This window comes from Heptranchias perlo, chromosome 5 (genome assembly GCF_035084215.1).
Source record: "Heptranchias perlo isolate sHepPer1 chromosome 5, sHepPer1.hap1, whole genome shotgun sequence".
NCBI lineage: Eukaryota > Metazoa > Chordata > Chondrichthyes > Hexanchiformes > Hexanchidae > Heptranchias > Heptranchias perlo.
The window spans coordinates 134644497-134672452 of record NC_090329.1 but is presented as its reverse complement, the minus strand read 5'-3'; the positions used below and the strand labels follow the sequence as shown (position 1 = coordinate 134672452).

General features: G+C 46.6%; 1 protein-coding gene across 1 annotated transcript in view; it reads left to right on the top strand.

The window, feature by feature from the left end:
• The window catches only part of LOC137322210 (dynein axonemal heavy chain 8-like), a 1468904-nt gene that overhangs the window by 39844 nt on the left and 1401104 nt on the right, over nt 1-27956 (top strand). Inside the window, exon 4 of the mRNA XM_067985326.1 lies at nt 3118-3269. Coding sequence (XP_067841427.1) covers nt 3118-3269 — 152 coding nt within the window. The remainder of the gene's footprint in view (nt 1-3117; nt 3270-27956) is intronic.

The window sequence follows — 27956 nt, the reverse complement described above, 5'->3', positions numbered from 1 at the left end:
CTTGGGCGATAACATTTCAAAAGATGTGAGGGAAGGTGAATTGGAGGGATTCAGGTTACTGAGTAACTAGCTGTTCTGCAGCGAGTGACTCACCTCCTGACTCCCCAAAACCTTTCCACCATCTACAAGGAGTGTGATGGAATACTCTCCACTTGCCTGGATGAGTGCAGCTCCAACAACACTCAAGAAGCTCGATACCATCCAGGACAAAGCAGCCCGCTTGATTGGCATCCCGTCCACCACCCTAAACATTCACTCCCTTCACCACCGGCGCACCGTGGCTGCAGTGTGTACTATATCTAGGATGCACTGCAGCAACTCGCCTCCCAAACCCGCGACCTCTACCACCTAGAAGGACAAGAGCAGCAGGCACATGGGAATAACGCCACCTGCACGTTCCCCTCCAAGTCACACACCATCCCAACTTGGAAATATATCGCCATTCCTTCATTGTCGCTGGGTCAAAATCCTGGAAGTCCCTACCTAACAGCACTGTGGGAGAACCTTCACCACATGGACTGCAGCGGTTCAAGAAGGCTGCTCACCACCACCTTCTCAAGGGCAATTAGGGATGGCCAATAAATGCTGGCCTTGCCAGCAATGCCCACATCCCATGAACGAATAAAAAAAAAGAAAATAATGTCTGGTCTCTGTGACAGTCCATAGGGCAGTGTACACTTGTCTCTATGGGGCATAAATTAGACATCGTTGAGCCTGGGTGCAACGGTGATGAATTTACTGGTGACCTGTATGATAGTCTGAAGCATTTTTCCTACTACCGATGTTGGGTTAACTGGCCAAAAATTTTAAGTTCATGTTTCACTCCTTTCTTTGAATCCCGGGGTGACATTTTCTATGCTCCAGTTATCAGATACAGTTAATGGAGGACCTACAAGTATTGACCAGAGCCGAGTCCCCTTTCCTCATTTCCTTGAAGATTCTAGGGCGTTTCCCATTTGGCTCAGGTTTCTTTTAGACATTATCGCCTGGAATTTCTGTGGGGGTTCTCCAGATTGTCCACTGTAACTTTGGCTTCATTTCTGTCTATTTTTGTTGTTGCTTTTTAAGTCAGCATCACTGAATTTGGAATTTAACTGCTGCCTTCATTTATTAAGATATGAAAAATCTATTCAGCATATTTGCCACTTCTTGACCCTCTATAGGGTAAATTCAGCAAGACGAAGCTCCTGATGCAGAGGCTCATTAGTTGGGAATCAAGCTTTATTGTTAGATAGTCTCATCTGTGATCTGCACCCTTGTCGGGGGAGGGGGGTGCTGTGGGTTGGAGCAGAGCCGTGCTCTATTTACCCAAATATATAGAATCATAGAAGTTTACAACATGGAATCAGGCCCTTCGGCCCAACATGTCCATGTCGCCCAGTTTATACCACTAAGCTAGTCCCAATTGCCTGCACTTGGCCCATATCCCTCTATACCCATCTTACCCATGTAACTGTCCAAATGCTTTTTAAAAGACAAAATTGTACCCGCCTCTACTACTGCCTCTGGCAGCTCGTTCCAGACAATAGAATCATAGAATTTAATTAACCTATGTATTCTTTAACATGCTGCAGAGATAGCACTTGCTACGGTGGGGCCTGAATACTGCTCAATTGGCCAGTACTGAGAAACCAATGTTGTCTGACTGTAACAGGGCTGTAACAATTGTTTTATGTCTCTGCCTGCTTTCTTCTCTTTTCGTTTTCTTGTAAATAATGTGGGATATCTTATCAATGTGGTTTTGTCAGGTGCAACCAGGCAGATTTGGCATATGGTAGTGTACAGTACATCATAGGCATATACGCAGCCTCCATGAAGGCTTTGTTGCATTTAATGCAGTTTTTAAATCCCTTCAAATGACTTAAAGTTCACATCTTGAAAGATAGTGGTCAGGACTGATCGATTCAACGCAGCAAGAGATATATACACAAAAAAAATGACTTGTTTGAGGCAGGAAAAAAAGAGTCAGTCGGTACCCTTAAAGGCTTTCTTAATTGTTGAATGATATGGCATCCTCTACATAGCATGCTGAGCCATGCATCCTTGCAGAGAACAAAATTGGGTTAAAATGAGTGACTGTTTTGTGATTGTAAGGCCTTATACTTAATGCATGAACAAGATGTTCATATGGACGATGCTTCAATGTTTTCACAACGAGTTTGATTTTCCTGACCGTTGCCCCATGGGAAAACCCCTTTCCAAGTCTAAAGGTTATGAAAAAGAGGACAATGGCCCATGATGCTGGGTCTCCTCTTTATATTGCCTGGGATTCCAGGGCTTATTCCAGTGGGTGGAGCAGGGCTTTTTCAAAAATTTGTTTTTGGGATGTGGGCAACACTGGCAAGGCAGTATTCATTGCCCATCCCTAGGTGTCCTGAAGGCATTAAGAACCAACCACATAGTGTGGGACTGGAGTCATATGTTGGCCAGACCGGGTTGGGGTGGCAGATTTCTTTCCTTGAAGGACATTAATGAACCAGTGGATTTTTACAACTATCCGGCAACTTTCATGGTCATTTTTACTGGAGCCAGCCTACAAATGACTAGATTTATTAAATTTATTTTCACTACTCGCTATGGACACAGGCCTGTGCTGCTATGTTATCGTGGTGGGGAGGAGAAATCTTGGTTCTTCTCGTTCAATTTCCTGTGTTTGCGGGTCACGGTTGTCCAGATATGGGTTCACCCCAAGAAGCTGGTTGTGGTGCTTGCTCTGGAACACTCCTCAGATTGGAGAATCTGAGGGAGCTCGGTGGCAAGCCTAAATAAGGCCTGAAGGTAGGTGACCTTTTTATTTCCCTGCGCAGTGTTCATTTGTTTTTGGCTATTGCTCTGCAACAGGCCTGTGCCATGGGTGAGACTGGGCCATGTTGTGCCAAATTCAGTTGCTACTCATGTTAGAGGGGGAGGGGCAACAGAATCGGCCTTAAAATGTTAAAACAAATGTTCCATTTTGCTTCACTCGCCAAGGGGAGGTTGAACTTTACTGTCCAGCTTTGTGATGGTATAATGATTTGAAGAATGAATCCTACAAAACACATAATCTTTGTTTCTATACATTTCTAAGTATGAAGAGTAGATGGCTGACTAATGTTTTGATTAATTGATTGTTTTTAGAAAGTGGCCGAATTATTTCTGGAGTTGCTAAAGGGACCAAAATGATGAGATTATTCCTGGGCAATTTATCCAATGTACGCCTTAATGGTCTGTGCTTGTTTTTTGTGCGGTACAAAAATGACATCGCTATCACACCGAAAAATATACATGAGGTATGAAATGATATTTGCTATTATTAATTAAACATTTTGCTCATTACATGAGAGTATTATTACTGGGAAATAGATGTTTTTCAACTTTTGACTCTGAAGAAAATGAGTTTTGGGATTTCTTAGCATTAAACACTCCCTTATCAGGCACAAATAGGTACAAAGAAAGATCACTCTACAATGCCACATCAGGCACTCTGGGTCAAATAAATCATGGCCAGAGGGAGATTAAAGCACTCTTCCTTTCCCCAACAATACACCTGGACCCCAATTTCTTGTGTGTGTCAGGTTGTCATGGCTAATAATATGGTGGACCACGCTCAGGGGGCTGATTCATCGACCCCTGTTCCTGTGTTCCTAGAACTCATGGTTCTCCAACAGTATAGTATTTCCTTTCCTGCACTCGCTATCTTTGTGGTTTCTGAGTAATTTTTCCAATTTAGTGCCAAATTGTGATTAATTTTGAGCTTGTGAGCTAACACCTAGTAGGGACTGCATTAAAACTGTGTCAAAACAATTTCACTCAGCATCCTAACAATGTGCAGAGAGTAGAGTTTTTCAATGCATCATAGTGGGTTGGATTTGAACTCAGGCCCAATAAGTGAAAGACAGCGTTCTGTCCCATGGAACCATTGAGGGCTAAAATTCCAATGGATTCACCCCGCTGCTACAAGTGTAATACAGTGTAACTCCCTGCCGCACATGGAATAAGCCGAAGACCCCATTGTGTGACAGGGTGATTTACATGGTTTGGGTGTGTAGCCCACACCTATAAGAATGCTTCAGGGGTGCTCACCCCCATCTGCCAGAGGATGTTGGAGTGGCGTCATGCTGCTCCTCTGGGATCACTTATTTTGGTTTGGGCAAGTTCCACCTGTTAGCTGGGGAGAGTTCCATTGAGACCTTATAAAGGTGGATTTTCCAAGGTAGCCTGGGAACTCTGCCAGACATGCCCCTTGACCTGTTGAGGCAAGGGTAGAATTCTTCCTTCCCACCCACCAGAATTTGAAATGGCACTTTGCAGAGAATGGAATCCTGGCTGAACTGGGTTCTGCCCCACATTACAGCCTCCAGGAGGCAACTTGCCTGACTTCCGCTCTGGACCGGGATTGGAATTTTAGAATCTTGGTCTCAAGTTTATAGTTATTTTAGATTCTAAGTCAATTCAGGTTATTTTACAAGAGATACAACACTCCAAAAGTGCTGTGTACGATATGAATAAGAGTAATTTCCCATATTGTTTTGCTTGAATGAAAGAAAATGAATTGTCAATTGCATCTGTGATGTATCTTCTTTAAATGCTTTATTTTTATTTAATTTTTCAAAGATGTTGAAGAATATGTGTTATTTTTTATTTGACACCCCCAAACACCACTAAAAATTAACCTGGTAACCAACAGAAAAATTACAAGTATAATACCCCTTTAATATGTTTGTCACATGGGTGATGTGGTGATGATGACAGTGCACGGCCTATTTGACTACTGGCAAAGGCATATTGTTGGTGCAAGCAGATGGAGTTTTACTCTATATCTACCTGTGCTGCAGCAGATTTAGAAGTGCATAACGTTGACATTGGGTGGTAAAATAATGTTTCATTTCCCAGCACTGAAATACTTTGCCAAAATATCACCAAAAAATAAAAATCACAGTATTATAGAATCTTTCAACACAGAAGGAGGCCATTCGACCCATCATGTCTGTGATAGTACTTTGAAAGAGCTATTCAATTGGTCCCACTCTGCCACTCTTTCCCTATAGCCCTGCAAATATTTCCTTTTCAAGTTTATATCCAATTCCCTTTTGAAAGTTACTATTGAATCTGCTTCCACCAGCCTTTCAAGCAGTGCATTTCAGAGCATAACAACTCGCTGCGTTAAAAAAATTCCTCATCTCCCCTCTGGTTCTTTTGCCAATTACCATATATCTGTGACCTCTGGTTATTGAGCCTCCTGCCAGTGGAAACCATTTCTCCTTATTTACTCTATCGAAACCTCTCATAATTTTAAACACCTCTATTAATTCTCTCCTTGAGCATCTCTGCTCTAACGAAAACAATCCCAGCTTCTTCAGTCTCTCCACATAACTGAAGTCCCTCGTCCCTGATATAATTTTGGTAAATCTCCTCTGCACCTCTCCAAGGCCTTGACATCCTTCCTAAAGTGTGGTGCCCAGAATTGGACACAATACTCCATCTAAGGCCTAACCAGTGATTTGTAAAGGTTTAACATAACTTCCTTGCTTTTGTACTCTATGGCCAAGGATTGCATATGCTTTTTTAACCCCCTTCTTAACTTGTCCTGCCACCTTCAAAGATTTGTGTACGTGAACCTTCAGATCACTCTGTTCTTGCACCACCATTAAAATTATGCCAATATTTAACAAAGAAGTACAAAAACTACAACTTGAATTTATGGACCGCCCGTAACATGGAAGAATGTTCCAAGGTGCTTCACAGAGGCATAAGGCTGAATGAGGCTTGATGGACCAGCTGGTCTTTTTATATATCTTTTATATTTGGGGTGTTGGGAGACTGCTAGCCAATGTAAGTCAGCAAGGATGAGTTTGATGGGTGAGCATGACTTGGTGCGGGATAGGATATAGTCAGTACAGTTTTGGATGAGCTGAAATATAGGGAGGGTGGAGGAAGGAAGGCCTGACAGGAAAGCATTCGAATCGAGTCCGGAGGTGACAACGGCATGGATGAAGATTTCAGTGGCAGATGGGCTGAGGTGGGGATTGAGGTAGGCAATGTTACGTAGGCAAGCTTTGTGATGGAGAGGATATGGGCTACGGGGATAGGGCAGGGGAGTGGCAATAGCTGGATTGCTCTTGCATAGAGTCAGTGTGGACTTGATGGGCCGAATGGCCTCCTTCTGTGCTGTAACCTTTCTATGATTAGTTTGGGGTTGAACAGGACGCTGAGGTTGTGAACAGTCTAGTTCAGCCTGAGATAGTGACCAAGGAGCAGGTTGGAGTCAGTGACGTGGTATGGACTTTGCGATGGCTGCGGTCTTTCCAATGCTTAGCTAGAGGAACTTGCAGCTCATCCACGACTGGTCTTCAGATTAGCAGTCTAACAATACAGAGGGGGTGAAGGGGTTGAGAGGGGTGGTGGAAAGGTAGAGCTGGATGTCATCAGCATACATGTGGAAGTTGATCCCATGGTTTTGGATGATATCGCCAAGGAGAGCATGCAGATGAGGAGGAGGTCAAGGATAAATCTTTGGGGCCTCTGGAGGTGAAGAAATGGGGGTGAGAAGATAAGCCTTTACTAGAGTTGCTCTAGCTATGATCGTTTAAGATTGAAATTTTAAGGAAGGGCAGTCCCATGTAGCTGGACAACAGAGAGGTGATAGAGGAGGCTGTGGTGATTGACTGTGACGAAGGCTACAGCAAGGATGAGGGATAATGCATCATAGTCACAATCATAGAGAATGTCATACATGACTTTGGTTAGGGCCATTTTGATTTTGTGGGATGGCTGGAAACTTGTTGGAGGGATTTAAACAGACAGTTGCAGAAGAGGTGGGTATAGATCTGGGAGGCGACGATCTGTTCAAAGACTGAAGAGGAAAGAAAGTTTAGAGATGGGATGGTAGTTAATATGGACAGAGGAGTCAGCTGTGTTTTTTTTGAGGGACGATCTTTTGAGGAGGGGCAATGATAGTAATTTTGAAAGATAGGGGGAACAAAGATGACAGAGAGGTAAACATTTATACTATTGATTAAATGGGGGCCAGAAATGGAAGTGGTTGATCATGGGTTTAGGGGGAATGGGGTTGAGGGCAGAAGATGTAAGTCTCAAGGATGAGATATGGGGAGAAACTTGAGAGAGATGAGGGTTCAGGGCTATGGTGGGGATGAGACTCAGAGAGCGTTGGCTTAGTAGAAAGGAGAAGGGGGAAAGCAGCAGAGGCAGTAGAACAGATGAATCATAGAAATTTCATGGAAACTCACAGCACAGAAGGAGGCCATTTGGCCCATTGTGTCTGTGCTGGCTGATGGTCTTAATCCTAGTGACAAAGAATTCCATGAGCTCTTTGCACCTGTTATTGGCAGTGATTGTAGAGTGGGAAGGGGAGAGGGGTTTAAGGAGGCACTTGCTGGTAGAGAAAAGGAGTTATGTTTGCTCTCCAGGTTGATCCTAAAGTAGTGTGTGATTTTAGTGGAGGAGAGCATGGCAATGTAGAGCATGGAGTGCTTATGCCACATCTGGTTTGTGTCCCTTGTACTTAAGGAAGCAAAGTTGGTGGTTGCAGCAAGTGGAACAACTAGAATGGGAGAGGTTGAAGGTTTTGCTGGAGACAGAGGCCCCGATATTACCAGGGAGGCGGGATGGCAGCGGGGAGGCGACTGGGCGCGTGGGTAACCCGCCCAGTAAAATCCGTCCATTCCCCACGCGGTCGCGGGTAAATCGAAACCACTTACTGTGGCTTCCGGGTTTCCCATCGTGAACCTGCGCAGTGGGCGGACTGCGCACCTGCATCACAGGCTGTCAGCTAGAGGAGCCCTATTTAAAGGGGCAGTCCTCCAATGCTGCTCCTGCAGCAAAGAACCAAAATTATAGAATGCAGCAGACCAGGGGAAAGGTTTACCCATGCCTCACTCCAGGTGCTACTGGGTGGGGTGAGAAGGAGGAGGGATATTTTCTACCTGGAGGATGGGAGGAAGTGGCCTGTCTCTGCCACCAAGAAGGCCTGACTCGAGGTGGCAGAGGAGGTCACCAACACTAACAGCAACAACGTCTCCCGCACATGGATACAGTGCAGGAAGCACTTCAATGACCTAACTAGGTCAGCCAAAGTGAGTACACTTACTCATTCTCCTACACTCCGTCTTCCACATCACCGCCCCCACCCCACAACTCCTTCTGCACTGCCAACACCACTCTATCACATCACTCTTCACACCCACTCAAATCTCATCCTCAACTTACCTGCCCAGTACTCATCCCACCACTACCACTCAACCCAATCCTCATACAATGTCATGGCTCTGTCTCATACTCACCCTCTGATGCATCTCTTTCACGGTCAGCCTCACCCAAACCAATGCATTCAGCGGTTGGCCACTTCACCATCCCTCACTCACGCCTCTCTACTTTCTCCCCTTATAGGAGGAGAGAGCCCAGAATGCACAGGAGAGAGCGAAGACCGGAGGGGGGCCGTAACATCAGGTTGTCCTCACAGACGCAGAGCAGGAGGGTCTGGAACTAAGCCGCACCCTCGAGACTGGCACCCGACAAACATCTGGTGACAGAACTTTAACATTCAGCACTCACAATAGCAAATGATATTAACATGCCTTGCCATCTTCAACACCTCAACATCTGTCATCATGCTTAAAATGCTTCTATTCTCTTAGAGGGCCTTCAGCGACTGCTATGATGGCGGAGGGCGATTCCTCAGAGGACCAGCCGGCCTCTGAGGGGGCACCGTCACATCTCAGTAAGCCATCCACCAGCGCAGATACACACACCTCATTGGGTCCCCGTCCTCACTTAGTTGGGGTCGCACATTGTGAGTCACCACACACATGAGCACGAGCAAACACTGGTGGCAGAGGCAGCTGTGGGGAGTCCGCATGGGTGGGAGCACTCTTCTCCAGGCTCTGCTCAGCTGGACACAGATGCTGAACCTCGGGGGCCATCAATGAAAAGGAGAATGATCGAGGGGCAGCAGCGCATTTGCGAGGTGCTGGAACAAGTGCCACGTGCACTCTCCACAATCGCGCAGAGGATGGAGGAGTCCAACTCCTGCATGAGTGGAATGGTGGCACAGGTACAGGAGGGAATCTCTGAGATACTGTCACAGGGACGTGAGGGCATCTCTGAGATAGTGCCGCAGGTAAGTGCGGGAATGTCTGCGATGGAGGGAAGGCTAGCCTCCATCGAGCTTCAAACACTGCTCACCATTGAGCCCATTGAGGCCCTGACAATGGCCCTTTGGACTCAGGGTGAGCAACTTTCTGCAGGCTGTTACTCTGGCACTGGCCTTACAAGGCTTCACACATGTCCTCCAAACTGTGGTCCAGCAGGGTGGTCGTAGTGATGTGGGCCTGGTCCAGGAGAGGGATAATGGCGAAAGGAGACATGGAAGTGGGGACGCCACTCAAAGAACCCCCATGTCTCACCCGTTGCCCCCCTCTCAGCCTGCAAAACTCTCCAGGTGGCCGAGTCTGCCCCTGCACAGGTGCAGGTGAAGCAGTCTTTGGAGGGGCCCTCACGAGCACCGAAACCCAGAGGGCTTAGGCCCAAAGCATCTAATCAGTCAGGGCATGAACAAGAGCAACCTGCCACTACCTCTGCTGCAGCCACAGGGGAAGCACCATGTAGGAGAACTCGTAAGCGTAAGGCAAAGGTTTTGAGAGCACAAAGGGGATGCACAAGGGTATCTGACTGTCATGTTTTTTATTCATATTTGATTTTTGTAATTGGCACATTAAATATTATTATGGTCACCACTACTGCCACGTCTTGGCCATTCTTGACTGGCTTGTGTAATAAATCCCTTTCATGACGTTCACCATGAACACCCACACTTGATGTCACCCATTGGGTCACCCTACAGTCGGTGTATGCGTAGTTGCATGACTATTTTGTGCAGGTGCCTTAGGCGCAGCACTGTATTGTGGAGCTCCACGTGGTGGAGGTGGACGGCGTGCCTGGCAAGGTTGGTGATGTTGCTCGTCCTCGGATGAAGTGATGAATGCAGCTATGGCGTCCCCCCATGCTGACGGTGTGAGTTTGAGGGGGTCCGCAAAGTAAGTAAATGTGTTTGCACAGCAGAGTTTAGGGTGTAAGTTAATCATTTTGGGTGGAAAGACAAAGGCATTGCAGTCAAAACTTTGTCTGAAGTGACAGAGTGCCCTGCTGCAATACATGAGGTTTTCCTCCCACCTGTCAAACAATCCTTTGCATCTCCCACTGGCTGCTGGCTGAAACGCGTCTCCTCCAACGGGAAGTGTTTCCCACAGCACGGGAAACACGATGAGGATTCTTCAAAATTGCACCCCTGCCAAAATCTCCGCTCAATGAGGTCTGTCAAGTACCTCAAGTATCTAAATAACTATCTAAAGTAGCATCCCGCCGGCTTTAATTGCTAGTGGGAGTCCCACATTCGGGAGCTGCGTGCGCACCCAAATGCATCACTGGGGAACCCGGAAGTCAGCAGGTTGGAGCCAGGCTCCGAACACGCTCTGGGATTCCGCCATTTTAGGAGCCCCCCCCCCAACGCACCCGCTCGGCCATCCGAAAATCGACCCCAGAGAGTTCAAAGGTGGAGATGAGTGGTTGAGCAAGTAGCGGCAGATGTTATGGGGGGGTTAACTTGGATAAGCCCTAAAAGTGGCCGCAGGATTTGTGGTCCGCAATTAACCCACGCCTTTTCATTGTGCTGCAGGCAGAATGTTAAATTCATGCTGCCTGCTGATTTCCATGATTACTGCATGCAGCCAGCTCTACCTGCGCTGTTCATTGGCTGCACGCATCAGCAGGGGGCCGATATTGCGAGTGGCTAGCACTACTTAAAGGCAGCCTGCATCTCTTAAAGGGGAGGTGCACTGTGGCCGATGGAATTCGTGTCAGGAACTGGATTGCTTTGGAAGAAGTTTTGGGAAGATGTCTCAACCTGTGAGTGAGCATGCACCAAGGTTTTCTGATAATGCACTGAAGGCTTTGGTGCAAGAGAACGAGAGACATTCTGTATCCGCAAGGGGGCTGGAGCACCTTGAGACATATGTTCAGGAGGCAGTGGGAGGAATTAGTGGCAGCAGTCAATGACAGGAGTATGGCTCCAAGAACATGGATGCAGTGCAGGAAGACATTTAATGATCTGACATGAGTTGTCAAGGTGAGTGAGTTCAATCTTCAAATGGCATATTGTACCAACTGCACCACTAGCCTCATCCATTGTTCAATTCACTACACTCCCATCACTCACCTACCAACAATCTCTATCAATCAGTTCTCAACCGTTCAATTGATATGGTTTACCTTACCCATACACACTTAGCACTGTTGCAAGTCTCACACCCACAACTCACAGCTCACATAGCTATTTAACCATGACAGCCAGATTATCCAAATATATTGCAGGACACTCACTGACATACTTCCCTCTTTTTTGCAGGATAAAGTGGCGCATTACAGGAGGCAGCAACAAAAAAAACTGGAGTAGGACAAGCACGCCTGTACATTTTAACTCCCATGGAGGAGACAGTGCTGGCCATTGCTAAGGCCATGACTACTGGCGGTGCTGGAGGGATCCTCTCTTCCAACTTCTACCTTATCCCACAATCTTTTCTGACTCTCAAGCTGCAGATGGTGTGAGCACACACGTCTTACTTTCTCCTCTCCCCTCAACTCAAGCCAACCCTAGTCCCTTTTTTTATTCATTCATAGGATGTGGGTGTTGCCGGCAAGGCCAGCATTTATTGTCCAACCCTAATTGTCCTTGAGAAGGTGGTGGTGCCTTCTTGAACCGCTGCAGTCCACTTGGCGAAGGTACTCCCACAGTGCTGTTAGGTAGGGAGTTCCAGGATTTTGACCCAGCGACGATGAAGGAACGGTGATATATTTCCAAGTCGTGATGGTGTGTGACTTGGAGGGGAACGTGCAGGTGGTGTTTCCATGCACCTGCTGCCCTTGTCCTTTTAGGTCACGGGTTTGGGAGGTGCTGTCGAAGAAGCCTTGACGAGTTCCTGCAGTGCATCTTGCAGATAGTACTTGCTGCAGTCACGATGCGCTGGTGGTGGAGGAAGTGAATGTTTAAGGTGGTGGATGGGGTTGCCAATCAAGCGGGCTGCTTTGTTCTGGATGGTATCGAGCTTGTTGAGTGTTGTTGGAGTTGCACTCATCCAGGCAAGTGAGTATTCCATCACACTCCTGAATTGTGCCTTGTAGATGGTGGAAAGGCTTTGGGGAGTCAGGAGGTGAGTCACTCGCCACAGAATATCCAGCCTTGCCACAGTATTTATGTCCAGTTAAGTTTATGGTCAGTGATAACCCTCAGGATGTTGATGGTGGGATATTCGGCAATGGTAATAATGCCATTGAATGTCATGGGGAGGTGGTTCGACTCTGTCTTGTTGGAGATAGTCATTGCCTGATATTTGTCTGGCGCAAATGTTACTTGCCACTTATCAGCCCAAGCCTGGATGTTGTCCAGGTTTTGTGCATGCAGGCATGGACTGCTTCATTATCTGAAGGTTTGCGAATGGTACTGTATACTGCAATCATTAGCGAACATCCCCACTTCTGACCTTATGATGGAGGGAAGGTCATTGATGAAGTAGGTGAAGATGGTTAGGCCGAGAACATTGCCCTGAGGAACTCCTGCAGTGATGTCTTGGGGCTGAGATGATTGGCCTCCAACAACCACTACCAAGTTGCTTTGTGCTAGGTGTGACTCCAGCCACTGGAGAGTTTTCCCCCTGATTCCCATTGACTTCAATTTTACGAGTGCTCCTTGGTGCCACACTCGGTCAAATGTTGCCTTGATGTCAAGGGCGGTCAATCTCACCTCACCTCTGGAATTCAGCTCTTTTGTCCATGTTTGGACCAAGGCTGGAATGAGGTCTGCAGCCGAGTGGTCCTGGCGGAACGAAACTGAGTATTGGTGAGCAGGTTATTGGTGATTAAGTGCCGCTTGATAGCACTGTCGACGACACCTTCCATCACTTTGCTGATGATTGAGAATAGATTGATGGGGCGGTAATTGGTCGGATTGGATTTGTCCTGTTTTTTGTAGACAGCACATAACCTGGGCAATTTTCCACAATGTCGGCTGGATGCTAGTGTTGTAGCTGTACTGGAACGGCTTGTCTAGAGTCGCGGCTAGTTCTGGAGCACGTCTTCAGCATTACAGCCAGAATGTTGTTGAGACCCATAGCCTTTGCACTCAGCTGTTTCTTGATATCACGTGGAGTGAATCGAATTGGCTGAAGACAGGCTTCTGTGATGATGGGGATATCGGGAGGAGGCTGAGATGGATCATCCACTCGGCCCTTCTGGCTGAAGATGGTTGCAAATGCTTCAGCCTTGTCTCTTTTGCACTTGCGTGCTGGGCTCTGCCATTGTTGAGGATGGGGATGTTCATGGAGCCTCCTCCTCCCGTTAGTTGTTCAATTGTCCACCTCCATTCACGACTGGATGTGGCAGAACTGCAGAAATTTGATCTGATATGTTGGTTGTGAGATCGCTTAGCTCTGTCTACCGCATGCTGCTTCCGCTGTTTAGCATGCATGTAGTCCTGTATTGTAGTTTCATCAGGTTGGCACCGCATTTTTAGGTACGCCTGGTGCTGCTCCTGGCATGCTCTTCTACATTCCTCATTGAACCAGAGTTGATCCCCTGGCTTGTTGATAAGGGTCAGGGATATGCTGCGCCATGAGGTTACAGATTATGGTGGAATACAATTCTGCTGCTGTGATGGCCCAGAGCGCTTAGTGCATGCCCAGTTTTGAGTAGCTAGATCTAAGAACATAAGAAATAGGAGCAGGAGTAGGCCAATCGGCCCCTCGAGCCTGCTCCGCCATTCAATAAGATCATGGCTGATCTGATCCCAACCACAAATCGAAAGAACACAAGAAGGAGGAGCAGGACCCGGCCACTCAGCCCCTGGGCCCTCTCCGCCACCCACAGGTCCTTGACCGATCCGAACTCAGCTTCATGTCCAATTTCCTGTCCGCTCCCCATAACCCCTAATTCCCTTTACTTCTAGGAAACTGTCTATTTCTGTTTTAAATTTATTTAATGATGTAGCTTCCACAGCTTCCTGGGGCAGCAAATTCCACAGACCTACTACCCTCTGAGTGAAGAAGTTTCTCCTCATCTCCGTTTTGAAAGAGCAGCCCCTTATTCTAAGATTATGCTCCCTAGTTCTAGTTTCACCCATCCTTGGGAACATCCTTACCGCATCCACCCGATCAAGCCCCTTCACAATCTTATATGTTTCAATAAGATCGCCTCTCATTCTTCTGAACTCCAATGAGTAGAGTCCCAATCTACTCAACCTCTCCTCGTATGTCCACCCCCTCATCCCCGGGATTAACCGAGTGAACCTTCTTTGTACTGCCTCGAGAGCAAGTATGACTTTTCTTAAGTGTGGACACCAAAACTGTATGCAGTATTCCAGGTGCGGTCTCACCAATACCTTATATAACTGCAGCAATACCTCCCTGTTTTTATATTCTATCCCCCTAGCAATAAAAGCCAACATTCCGTTGGCCTTCTTGATCACCTGCTGAACCTGCATACTAACTTTTTGATTTTCTTGCACCACGACCCCCAGATCCCTTTGTACTGCAGTACTTTCCAGTTTCTTGCCATTAAGATAATAACTTGCTCTCTGATTTTTCCTGCCAAAGTGCATAACCTCACATTTTCCAATATTATATTGCATCTGCCAAATCTCCGCCCACTCACCCAGCCTGTCTATATCCCCTTGTAGGTGTTTTATGTCCTCCTCACTCTCTACTTTCCCTCCCATCTTTGTATCATCTGCAAATTTTGATATGTTGCACTCGGTCCCCTCCTCCAAATCGTTAATATAGATTGTAAAGAGTAGGGGACCCAGCACCGACCCCTGTGGAACACCACTGGTTACTGGTTGCCAGTCCGAGAATGAACCATTTATCCCAACTCTCTGCTTCCTGTTAGATAACCAATCCTCCACCCATGCCAGAATATTACCCCCAATCCCGTGATTTTTTATCTTAAGCAATAATCTTTTATGTGGCACCTTGTCAAATGCCTTCTGGAAGTCCAAATACACTACGTCCACTGGTTCCCCTTTATCCACCCTGTACGTTATGTCCTCAAAGAACTCAAGCAAATTTGTCAGACATGACTTCCCCTTCATAAAGCCATGCTGACTTTGTCCTATTAAATTATGCTTATCTAAATGTTCCGTTACTGTCTCCTTAATAATAGACTCCAAAATTTTACCCACCACAGATGTTAGGCTAACTGGCCTATAATTTCCAGCCTTCTGCCTACTACCCTTTTTAAATAAGGGTGTTACATTAGCAGTTTTCCAATCTGCCGGAACCTTTCCTGAGTCCAGAGAGTTTTGGAAAATTATTACCAAAGCATCCACAATCCCTACTGCCACTTCCCTCAAGACCCTAGGATGTAAGCCATCAGGTCCAGGGGATTTATCAGCTTTGAGTCCCATTATTTTACTGAGTACCATCTCCTTCGTGATTTTAATCGTATTTAGCTCCTCCCCCCCCCTAGAGCCCCCTGTTTGTCCAGTGTTGGGATATTCTTAGTGTCCTCTACCATAAAGACTGAAACAATATATTTGTTCTGCATTTTTGCCATCTCCATGTTTCCCACCATTAATTTCCTGGTCTCGTCCTCTAAGGGACCTACGTTTGCCTTGGCCACCCTTTTTCTTTTTATATAACTGTAGAAACTCTTGCTATCTCTTTTTATATTTTTTGCTAATTTACTTTCATAATCTAACTTCCCTTTCTTAATCAATCCTTTCGTTACTTTTTGCTGTCTTTTGAAGACTTCCCAATCGTCTATCCTCCCACTAAGTTTGGCTACCTTATATGTCCTTGTTTTTAGTCAGATACTATCCTTAATTTCTTTACTTAGCCACAGATGGCTGTCATTTCTTTTACACCCTTTTTTCCTCAGTGGAATATTTTTTTTTTGAAAGTTGTAAAATAACTCCTTCAATGAACACCACTGTTCATGTACCGTCTTACCCTTTAATCTATTTTTCCAGTCCACTTTAATCAATTCCGCTCTCATACCATCATAGTCTCCTTTATTCAAGTTCAGTACGTTTGTTTTAGAATCAACCTTCTCACCCTCTAATTGGATATGGAATTCAACCATGTTGTGGTCACTCATCCCAAGGGGATCCTTAACTAGGACATTATTAATTAATCCTGACTCATTACACAGGACCAGGTCCAAGGTTGCCTGCCCCCTTGTAGGATCAGTTACATACTGCTCAAGAAATCCATCCCTAATGCACTCAATGAACTCTTCCTCAAGGCTGCCCTGCCCAATTTGATTTGTCCAGTTAATATGATAGTTAAAATCCCCCATAATTATAGCTGTTCCCTTGTTACATGCCCCGACTATTTCCTGATTAATACTTCTTCCAGCAGAGTTGCAACTATTAGGAGGCCTATATACTACGCCCACTCGTGTTTTTTTCCCCTTATTATTCCTTATCTCTACCCAAACTGTTTCATTATCTTGATCCTTTGTCCCAATATCATTTCTCTGTATTACAGTGATTCCTTCCTTTATTAACATAGCCACCCCACCTCCCCTTCCTTCCTGCCTGTCCTTCCTGATTGTTAAATACCCTGGCATATTTAATTCCCAGTCGTTGTCACCCTGCAGCCATGTTTCTGTAATGGCCACAAGATCATACCCATACGTAGTTATTTGTGCCGTTAACTCGTCCATTTTGTTACGAATGCTACGTGCATTCAGATAAAGAACTTTCAAATCTGTTTTGTGACACTTCGTTCCTGCTTTTTCCTTTTTTAACACTTTACCTATTACTCCATACCTTCTGTCCCTTCCTGATACGCTTTCCTCTGTCTCCCTGCTCAGGTTCCCAACCCCCTGCCACTTTAGTTTAAACCCTCCCCAACAGCACTAGCAAACACTCCCCCTAGGACAGCGGTCCCGGCCCTGCCCAGGTGCAGACCGTCCGGTTTGTACTGGTCCCACCTCCCCCAGAACCGGTTCCAGTGTCCCAGGAATTTCAATCCCTCCCCCATGCACCATTGCTCTAGCCACGTATTCATTTGAAATATCCTCCTATTTCTACTCTGACTAGCACGTGGCACTGGCAGCAATCCTGAGATTACTACCTTTGAGGTCCTATTTTTAAAATTTACCTCCTAACTCCCTATATTCTGCTTTTAGGTCCTCATCCCCTTTTTTACCGAAATCGTTGGTGCCTATGTGCACCACGACAGCTGGCTGTTCGCCCTCCCCCTCCAAAATGTTCTGTAGCCGCTCCGAGACGTCCTTGACCCTTGCACCAGGGAGGCAACACACCATGCTGGAGTCTCGGATGCGGCCGCAGAAACGCCTATCTATTCCCCTTACAATTGAGACCCCTATCACTATAGCTCTTCCACTCTTTTTCCTCCCAGCCTGTGCAGCAGAGCCACCCGTGGTGCCAGGAAGTTGGCTGCTGCTGCCTTCCCCTGATAAGTCATCCCCCCCAACAGCATCCAAAGTGGTATATCTGTTTGAGAGGGGGATGGCCGCAGGGGACCTCTGCACTACCTGCCTGCACCTCTTACTCTGCCTGGTGGTCACCCATTCACTTCCTGCCTGTACACCCTTTACCTGTGGTGTCACCAACTCTCTAAACGTGCTATCCACGAGTTTCTCTGCATCGCGGATGCTCCACAGTGAATCCACCCGCAGCTCCAGCTCCGAGATACGATCGGTCAGTAGCTGCAGGTGGACACACTTCCTGCACACATGGTCGGCAAGGACACTGGTAGTGTCCATGACTTCCCACATCTTGCAGGAGGGGCATATCACGGGTGCGAGGTCTGCTGCCATGACTTGCCTTAGCTTAGTTACCCCTTTTAAATTACGTTGAAATTAGAAAATGTTAACTATACTAGGGACCTAGGTTCACTAAAAAAAAAACAGCTTCCATCAAAGGTCTGACTGCTGCCGTGGAAGCCCAGACTGATACCATCGTGGCCCTGGGTACCACTGTTGAAAGGGGTTTCCAGGATGTCACAGCAGTCCAGCAATCTGTTCTCCAATAGATCACCATAATTGTTGAGGCACCACCCTGGCAGTGAGAGTGGCAGTGGCTCCATGGACCAGGAACCTACTATCCTCTCTCTGGATGACAGCATTCCTGCACCCACCCCTGTCACTCTGCCAGTGCCCTTGTTGTTACCTGTCAGCCAGCAAGCCCAGACTGCTGCAGCCCACACCGAGACGGTATAGCCTGAAGCCGAGCCCTGTTGGCCCAGAGCTGCTCGAAGTCGTCCTCCAAGGCCTTCTGCGGTCTCCTCAATTGAAGGTCAGCAACCTTCCATCACCCATGCTCTGGACACTGGGGAAGCACTTCGTAGGAGCACTAGGAATGGTAAAGTCACACGAAAGACAGGCACTAAGGGAATGCACAACGGTGATTAGATTCATTTTGTAAGCATTATTTAATAGTGAGTTGATAAATTTGAATTCGGATTTAGTTTTTATTTCTGCAATGTACTGAGGGAGGAACTAGTGTGTGTTGTCAGAAAGAGGATGGTGTGATGGTCAGTGATCGAGGAAAGGTAAAGAATGTGGGACTGTTGGTGAATGGGAGGTGTGGTTGAGGTTACTGGTATTGTTCATGAATAATGTGATCATGTAGAGCACTGGCACAAAGGGCCTGACTATGTTGTAGCCTCCCTTCCACTTCCTCTTACACTTCCTCCTTCTCCACTTCTTCCTCCTCTTCTTCGTGCTCCTGCTCCTCAGCTTCTCGCCTGATAGGTGATGGTAAGGGTTGTTCCCTCATAATGGCCAGGTTGGGCAGCATGCAGCACACTACCACAGATCTCGATACCCGATGAAGCTAAGTACTGCAGGGCTCCTCCAGAGCGGTTCAGGCAGTGGAAGCGATGCTTGAGGATGCCAATGGTGTACTCTATAATGTTCCTTGTGGCAGCATGGCTCTCATTGTAGGCCTGCTGTGTACATGTGTGTGGGTTCCTGACCGTAGCCATGAGACATGTCATGAGGGGATAACCCTTGACGCCCAGTGGCCAGCCTTTGGTTTGCCATGCTGGTTCAAATACAGGTCGAACAGAGGATTGCCACAGAATGAAAGAATCATGATTGCTGCCAGGATAGTGGGCATTCACCTGCATGATGCGCTGCACACCAGTTGCATATTGAGGGAGTGGAATCTCTTTCAGTCAATGAATATAGCCGAGTTCAGATGAGCAGCATTCAATGTGCGTGCAGTCAATGATACCCTATGCCATGGGGAAACCTGCAATCCGTGCAGAACCTCATGCTCACTCCTCCAGACAACTCCCTGCAGAGTACTTAAACTTTAGCCAAGTATCGGAAACCTCCAAGAATGTGTACAATTGCCCCAACACCAGAAGAAATAATCCAGCAACTAATTTGGCAGGGGGATGGGCACCAGGAGGAGAAACAAGATGCACTAAGGATTGGGAGGGACAAGTAGCACTAGAGTAAAGAATAGTTCAAAAATAGGAGGGATCAGACGGGGCAAATGTGAAGCAGTCTAAGATGAGATTGGAGGGCATGTGCGTAAATGCATGTTGCGTGGTTAATAAGATTGGTGAGCTGCAGGCTCAAGTCGCCACATAGGACTATGAAATATAGTGGCAATAACAGAGACCTGGCTCAAAGAAGGGGGGCATTGGGTACTTAATATTCCCAGCTACAAGGCATTCAGGAAAAATAAGGAAGGAAGGAAAGCAGTATTGATTAAAGAAGCTATTGTAGCACTGGAAAGGGATGATTTAGTTGAGAGGTCAAAGACAGAATTTGTTTAGAATTAAGGAACAATAGAGGAGCTATTAGGCTACTGGGTGTATACAATAGGCCACCAAATAGAGGGAAGGAGATAGAGGAGAACTTGTGCAGGCAAATTACAGAAAGATTCAAGAACTATACCATAGTGATAATGGGGAACTTCAATTATCCCAGTATAGACTGGGACAGTAACATTGTAAAGGGCAAAGAGTGTGAGGAATTCCTGAAATGTGTTCGAGTACTTTCTGGAACAGTGTGTATCCAGCCCAAACATGAAGGAAACAGTGCTGGATCTAGTTCTGGGGAATGAAGTATGGCAGGTGGAGCATGTTTCAGTGGGGGAGCATTTGTGGAACAGTGATCATAATATCATTAGGTTTAGAAAAGTTATGGAAAAGGACAAGGAATGTGAAAATGTTTAACTGGATGAGGGCAAATTTCAGTGAGTTAAAAAGGGACCTTGCCAGTTGAATTGGAATCAAAAATTGGTAGGCAAATCAATAATTGAAGAATAGGAGGCCTTCAGTGAGGAGTTGGTTCAGGAGTAGACAAATCCCTACGAGGGGGAAAGGAAGGGCATCCAAAGCTAAAGCTCCCTGGATGACTAAAGAAACAGAGATTAAAATGACACAGAAAAAGGAGGCTTATGATGAATGTAAGGCTCATCATACGTTAGAGAATCAGGTTGAATACAGAAAGTACAGAGGAGATCTAAAAAAGGAAATAAGAGGGGCAAAGAGAGAGTACGAGAATAGATTAACAGCTAACATAAAAGGGTACCCAAAAGTCTTTTATAAACCTATAAATAGTAAAAGGGTAGTCAAAGAAAGTGTGGTCTGATTAGGAACAAAAAAGGAGATCTTGTTGTGGAGGCAGAGGGCATGGCCGAGGTACTAAATGAATATTTCACAGCCGTCTTCACTAGAGAAGAGGATGCTGCCATCGTAGCAGTAAAGGAGGAGATAGTAGCGCTATTGGATAGGATAAAAATAAAGAGGCACTTAAAAGATTGGCAGTACTCAATGTAGAAAAGTCACCCGGTCCAGATGGGATGCATCCTAGGTGACTGAGGGAAGTAAGGGTGGAAATTGCTGAGGCTCTGGCCACAATCTTCCAATCCTCCTTAGATATGGGGATGGTGCTGGAGGACTGGAGGATTGCAAATTTTACACCCCTGTTCAAAAAAGGAGAGGGATAAACCCAGCCTTGGTGGTGGTGAAACTTTTACAGATAATAATCTGGGACAAAATAAATTGGCACTTGGAAAAGTATGGCTAATAAATGAAAGTCAGCACAGATTTATTAAAGGAAAATAGTGTTTGACTAATTTGATTGAGTTTTTTGATGAAGTAACAGAGAGGGTTGATGAGGGTAGTGCAGTTGATGTTGTGTATATGGACTTTTCAAAAGGCATTTGATAAAGTACCACATAATAGACTTGTTAGCAAAATTAAAGCCAATGGGATTAAAGGGACAGTGGCAGCATGGATACAAAATTGGGTAGGGGACAGAAAGCAGAGAGTAGTGGTGAACGGTTGTTTTTCAGACTGGAGGAATGTATATAGTGGTGTTCCCCAGAGGTCGGTATTAGGACCACTGCTCTTTTTGATATGTATTAATGACCTGGACTTGGGTATAGAGGGTATAATTTCAAAGTTTGCAGATGGCACAGATTTAAGGTAATCATAGGGCACAGATTTAAGGTGATCGGCAAAAGGTTCAGAGGCGACATGAGGAAATATTTTTTTACGCAATGAGTTATATTGATCTGGAATGCATTACCTGAAAGGGTGGTGGAAGCAGATTCAATAGTAACTTTCAAAAGGAAATTGGATGAATACTTGAAGAGAAAATAATTACAGGGCTATGGGGAAAGAACAGTGAAATGGGACTAATTGGATGGCTCTTTCAAAGAGCAAGCACGATGGGCCAAATGGCCTCCTCCTGTGCCTACTATGGTAATGTGTAAGTACTTCATGATCCCTTTAAATAGTACTGGTGAGGGTTCTTTCATGTCATTTAACGTTGTGTTCAGCTGAGCAAGGTTAAGACAGGGCATTGTCTGGAGTATGTAGTTGCAAAATGGCAGCGGTGGCTTGAAATCAGCATTGCACACTGATGCACGTCGTGATCGCCCTGCTCTACATGCTGCTGGTGGTCATGCGCACGCACGCACGCGTGCGCAAACCTGTTCACCAAGATGGCATCCCGCGCTCTTCCCGTTGTAAGTGCGCACGCATGGCAGACCCCATTTTTGAGTCTTAGTTGGCCGCGTAGTGCCTATAAAACGGGTGCTTTCGTTCCAATCGTGTTGATTGGAGGGCTAAAGGATCAGTAGTTGTAGGTGACGTGCGGGAGAGTTTTTGCCAGGGGTGGTGCAGAGAAGTGAGGTTGAAAGAGGATGGAGGGTGTTGGAGGTAAGCAAGACAAGGAAATGACTACAGATAACCCGGTCGGTGATGGAGACGGGTGGAAAGGCAATGGTAGATGACAAGTTCTAGGGGATGGCTGGAAGAGTTTATATGGAGGGAAACGTTTAGAGAGGACAGGAAGGTAGTGAATTTTGAAAGGGCAGGGGAGAATATCTTGTAGAGAAGGTAGGAATTGGGGGGAGACTGTACCAAGCCCAGTCAACCCTGCAAAGTCCTCCTCACTAACATCTGGGGACTTGCGCCAAAATTGGGAGTGCTGTCCCACAGACCAATCAAGCAACAGCCTGACATAGCCATATTCACAGAATCATACCTTTCAGCTAACGTCCCAGACTCTTCCATCACCATCCCTGGATATGTCCTGTCCCACCGGCAGGACAGACCGACCAGAGGTGGCGGTACAGTGATATACAGTCAGGAGGGAGTGGCCCAGGGAGTCCTCAACATTGACTCCGGACCCCATGAAATCTCATGGCATCAGGTCAAACATGGGCAAGGAAACTTCCTGCTGATGACCACCTACCGCCCTCCCTCAGATGATGAATCAGTCTTCCTCCATGTTGAACACCACTTGGAGGAAGCACTGAGGGTAGCATGGGCACAGAATGTACTCTCGATGGGGGACTTCAATGTCCATCATTAAGAGTGGCTCGGTAGCACCACTACTGACCGAGCTGGCCGAGTCCTGAAGGACATAGCTGCCAGATAGGGCCTGCGGCAGGTGGTGAGTGAACCAACACGAGGGAAAAACTTACTTGACCTCGTCCTCACCAATCTACCTGTCGCAAATGCATCTGTTCATTACAGTATTGGTAAGAGTGACCACCACATAGTCCTCGTGCAGACGAAGTCCCGTCTTCGCACTGAGGATACCATCCAACGTGTTGTGTGGCACTATCACGGTGCTAAATGGAATGGATTCAGAACAGATTTAGCAGCTCAAAATTGGGCATCCATGAAGTGCTGTGGGCTATCAGCAGCAGCAGAATTGTATTCCAGCACAATCTGTAACCTCATGGCCCAGCATATTCCTCAGTCCACCATTACCAACAAGCCAGGGGATCAACCCTGGTTCAATGAGGAGCGTAGAAGAGCATGCCAGGAGTAGCACCAGGCGTTCCTAAAAATGAGGTGCCAACCTGGTGAAGCTACAATCAGGACTACGTGCATGCTAAACAGCGGAAGCAACATGCTATAGACAGAGCTGAGCGATTCCACAACCAACGGATCAGATCAAAGCTCTGCAGTCCTGCCACATCCAGTCATGAATGGTGGTGGACAATTAAACAACTAACGGGAGGAGGAGGCTCTGTAAACATCCCCATCCTCAATGATGGCGGAGTCCAGCACATGAGTGCAAAAGACAAGGCTGAAGCGTTTGCAACCATCTTCACCCAGAAGTGCCGAGAGGATGATCCATTTCGGCCTCCTCCCGATATCCCCACCATCACAGAAGCCAGTCTTCAGCCAATTCGATTCACTCCGCGTGATATCAAGAAACGGCTGAGTGCACTAGATACAGCAAAGGCTATGGGCCCCGACAACATCCCGGCTGTAGTGCTGAAGACTAGTGCTCCAGAATTAGCTGCGCCTCTATCCAAGCTGTTCCAGTACAGCTACAACACTGGCATCTACCCGACAATGTGGAAAATTGCCCAGGTATGTCCTGTCCACAAAAAGCAGGACAAATCCAATCGGGCCAATTACCGCCCCATTAGTCTACTCTCAATAATCAGCTAAGTGATGGAAGGTGTCGTCGACAGTGCTATCAAACGACACTTACTCACCAATAACCTGCTCACCGATGCTCAGTTTGGGTTCCGCCAGGGCCACTCGGCTGCAGACCTCATTACAGCCTTGGTCCAAACACAGACAAAAGAGCTGAATTCCAGAGGTGCGGTGAGAGTGACTGCCCTTGACATCAAGGCAGCATTTAACCGAGTGTGGCATCAACGAGCCCTAGTAGAATTGAAATCAATGGGGATCAGGGGGAATACTCTTCAGCGGCTGGATTCATACTTAGCACAAAGGACAATGGTAGTGGTTGTTGGAGGCCAATCATCTCAGCCCCATGACATTGCTGCAGGAGTTCCTCAGGGCAGTGTCCAGAACCAATCAGCTTCAGCTGCTTCATCAATGACCTTCCCTCCATCATAAGGTCAGAAATGGGGATGTTCGCTGATGATTGCACGATGTTCAGTTCCATTCGCAACCCCTCAGATAACGAAGCAGTCCGTGCCCGCATGCAGCAAGACCTGGACAACATCCAGGCTTGGACTGATAAGTGGCAAGTAACATTCACGCCAGGCAACTGCCAGGCATGACCATCTCCAACAAGAGAGAGTCTAACCACCTCCTCTTGACATTCAATGGCATTACCATCGCCGAATCCCCCACCATCAACATCCTGGGTGTCACTATTAACCAGAAACTTAACTGGACCAGCCACATAAATACTGTGGCTACAAGAGCAGATCAGAGGCTGGGTATTCTGCTGCGAGCGACTCACCTCCTGACTCCCCAAAGCCTTTCCACCATCTACAAGGCACAAGTCAAGAGTGTGATGGAATACTCTCCACTTGCCTGGATGAATGCAGCTCCAACAGCACTTAAGAAGCTCGACATCATCCAGGATAAAGCAGCCCGCTTGATTGGCATCCCATCCACCACCCTAAACATTCACTCCCTTCACCACCGCTGCACCGTGGCTGCAGTGTGTACCATCCACAGGATGCACTGCAGCAACTCGCCGAGGCTTCTTCAACAGCACCTCCCAAACCCGCGACCTCTACCACCTAGAAGGACAGGAGAAGCAGGCACATGGGAACACCACCACCTGCAGTTCCCCTCCAAGTCACACACCATCCCGACTTGGAAAGTTATCGCTGTTCCTTCGTCGTCACTGGTTCAAAATCATGGAACTCCCTACCTAACAGCATTGTGGGAGAACCTTCACCACATGGACTGCATTGGTTCAAGAAGGCGGCTCATCACCACCTTCTCAAGGGCAATTAGGATGGGCAATAAATGCTGGCTTTCCCAGGGACGCCCACATCCCATGAACTAATAAAAAAAAATGTCAGTGTGTTTTCATTTGCCAATCCCCTTGTTTCTGTTTTTTTTTTGAAGGGAGCAATGAAGCGATTTTAAACTGGACAGGCAGCACAAAACATACAAAGCATACCTATGCTGATAGGGTTAGATGAAGAGGGGTGGGTGGAGGCTCGTAGTGGAACATAAACACCAGCTTGGGCCAAATAGTCTATTTCTGTGCTGTACCTTCTATGTACTACATGGACTTGACGTGTTCCTACCTCCAGTTGTCCCAGGAGCAGTGTAAAGGCTGCACTTTACAAAAGAGTCCATCAATGAGTTATGCCACATGCCACAACTCAATCTACAGACCACCTCCACCACAAGTGACGGTTAAGGTTACAACTGCTCTTAACATCTATGCCAAAGGTCATTCCAAGCTTCACTGATGACATAATAACATTAGCCAATCATCTGTGCACAAGTGTTCGCTTGGCCAGGTGGCAGCGCTCTCACCTTAAGAAGGTTATAGTTTCAAGCCTTGCTCTAGGAACTTGAGAACATAATTTAGGCTGACACTTTAGTGTAGTACAGAGGAGAGGAAATTTACAATGGCACTTTCAAACTTCCAACTGTCTGGCCTTTGGCCCTCCTCTATTCAACTGCCACTTCTGCAGCTACCAATCTGCTCAATCACACCGTCACTTCTGCCCTTAATGCCCTTATCCCCAGTAAAAGAGAGGCAGTGATTGAACAGATCGACAGCTGTAGAAATATTGTGTTAATTGAAGATGAAAGGTTATTCAGGAGTTTTAAAATACAGTTGTAAGTGATGGGGGAAGAGTTTTTTTCCGAGGTGAATGTAGAAAGAAGTGGGGTAGGAAGGTGATAGGGAGATGAGTGGTGATGGATATAGTGAAGTGGATAGAGATGGCCTTGATTGTGATCCATATGGTGGAAGTAGAGAGGCCACGTGAGATGGTAAGCTCGAGGGGGTGGCTGTAAATATGGCTAGGAGAGTTTTTATGGAGAGACCGGTTAAGGGAAGAAAAGGAGGGCAATTAAATCAGAGGAGAGAGGGCAAGGTGAGTTGAGATGGAGATTGAAATCACCAAAGATGAGGAGTCACTCAGGGCAGAGGCTGAAGGAGGAAGTAAATGAGACTATTTCGGTGAGGCTTAGGAGGGCGGTAGAGAAATACCCGAGGGGGGAGAAATGAAAGATGGCATGACAGGGTTGCAGGAAGACAGTAGAGAGACAAAAAATGAAGATAGTAGTAATGGGCTTAGGTCCAATGGGAATTCAGGTTACGTAGGCATGACAAAGATTAGGAGAGACATGTCCTGGTTTTAAGCAGGATGGGGAAAAAATGATACAAGAGTCTAAAGTGAAAGTCAGAGATCCTATGGTGGGATGAAATTGATTTGTAGGCAGGACGTTCTGGTGGGAAATGTAGAGGGGGTGGTGTATGATCTGCTGGCAGAATCCAAGGAGGTAGTGGTGGGTGGGGTTAGTGTGTTGCAAAAGAGATTGCCATGGTTAGACCCCAGTGGTCAGGAAGGTCTGTAAGAGGAGGATGGGGGCGGTTGGGGTGTTGCTGGTAAGGAAGCAGTGACAGGTGCCTCGATGGCCCAATGGACTGAATGCCAAGAGAGGCACAGAGGATAGTTGTGGGTTTATTGAAAGAAATTCAAGCCTGGGACGGTGGGAGGAGAGTATAAAGGCAGAGAAGTGATGGATTGGAGTAGGGATGAGTAGAAGCAAAGTACCCAAGAGGAGAGAAATGAAAGGTGAAGGGTGAGGAAGGGGAGGGCTCAAGAAAAAGAAAAGGGAGAAAGAATTAATGGGCTTGGATGTGGAGTGGCAGCCAAAATGTGCATGTGAAGGACAGTATACTCTCCAGTGTAAGTATCCGTAGGTAGGGGTCTGACGGCATCTATGATGCAGGACTCTCCCGGCTTCCATCATCTCCTCTATATTCTTGTCACCCTCTTCCTCAAAATGAAAGAAAGGGGAATTCCTAATGGGAAATCAAGAATATAGAAAAATATATAATTATTGTGGCTAGTGAATTTTACTAGCAAATTTCTCAACTGCCTCACTTCTACTCTTGTGCTATTAAATTACCTGCAGGTTCTCAAGAAATAGCTTTCACAGTGTTCTCCCCTTCTGCTAGAACGCTGTATTAGTCCTTGTTTCCCAGGGACAAGAAAATGGTGGTACATAAGGAAAATACATCAGGGAAGGAAGCCATTTACATGTGCTGGGGCAAGCTCAGGACACATGGCTGCATTTTGAGTCAAGTGAGGCCTGAGGAAAATCCTGATGACCTTTTTTTGGGATAGGGCTTTGGCCCTATTTTCCTTCTTTCTCTGCCTCTGCTTGATATTGGGCAGGCTTTAGGAGAAAGATCCAGGCCCATTTTCAGTAACAGTGGCATCAGATTTTTTTTGTTATAATTCGAAAGCACATAATCTGAGGTAACAGTAACATGAGAAGGAGGGGAAGCAGAATGTCATGAGTGCAGCTGGTACATGCTATCCTTTTGTCCCATCACTTGATGCCTTCTGATGTCTTCAACCTACCTCCACACCCTCTCTTTCTGATTGCGAACTTCCTCCTCGGAGTGAAAGCGTGAAGGTTTGGAAGACTGCCACCTGTTGTAGTTCTCGTTCTAATGTTATGAGCTGTCTTGTCCTTGAAAGAGAT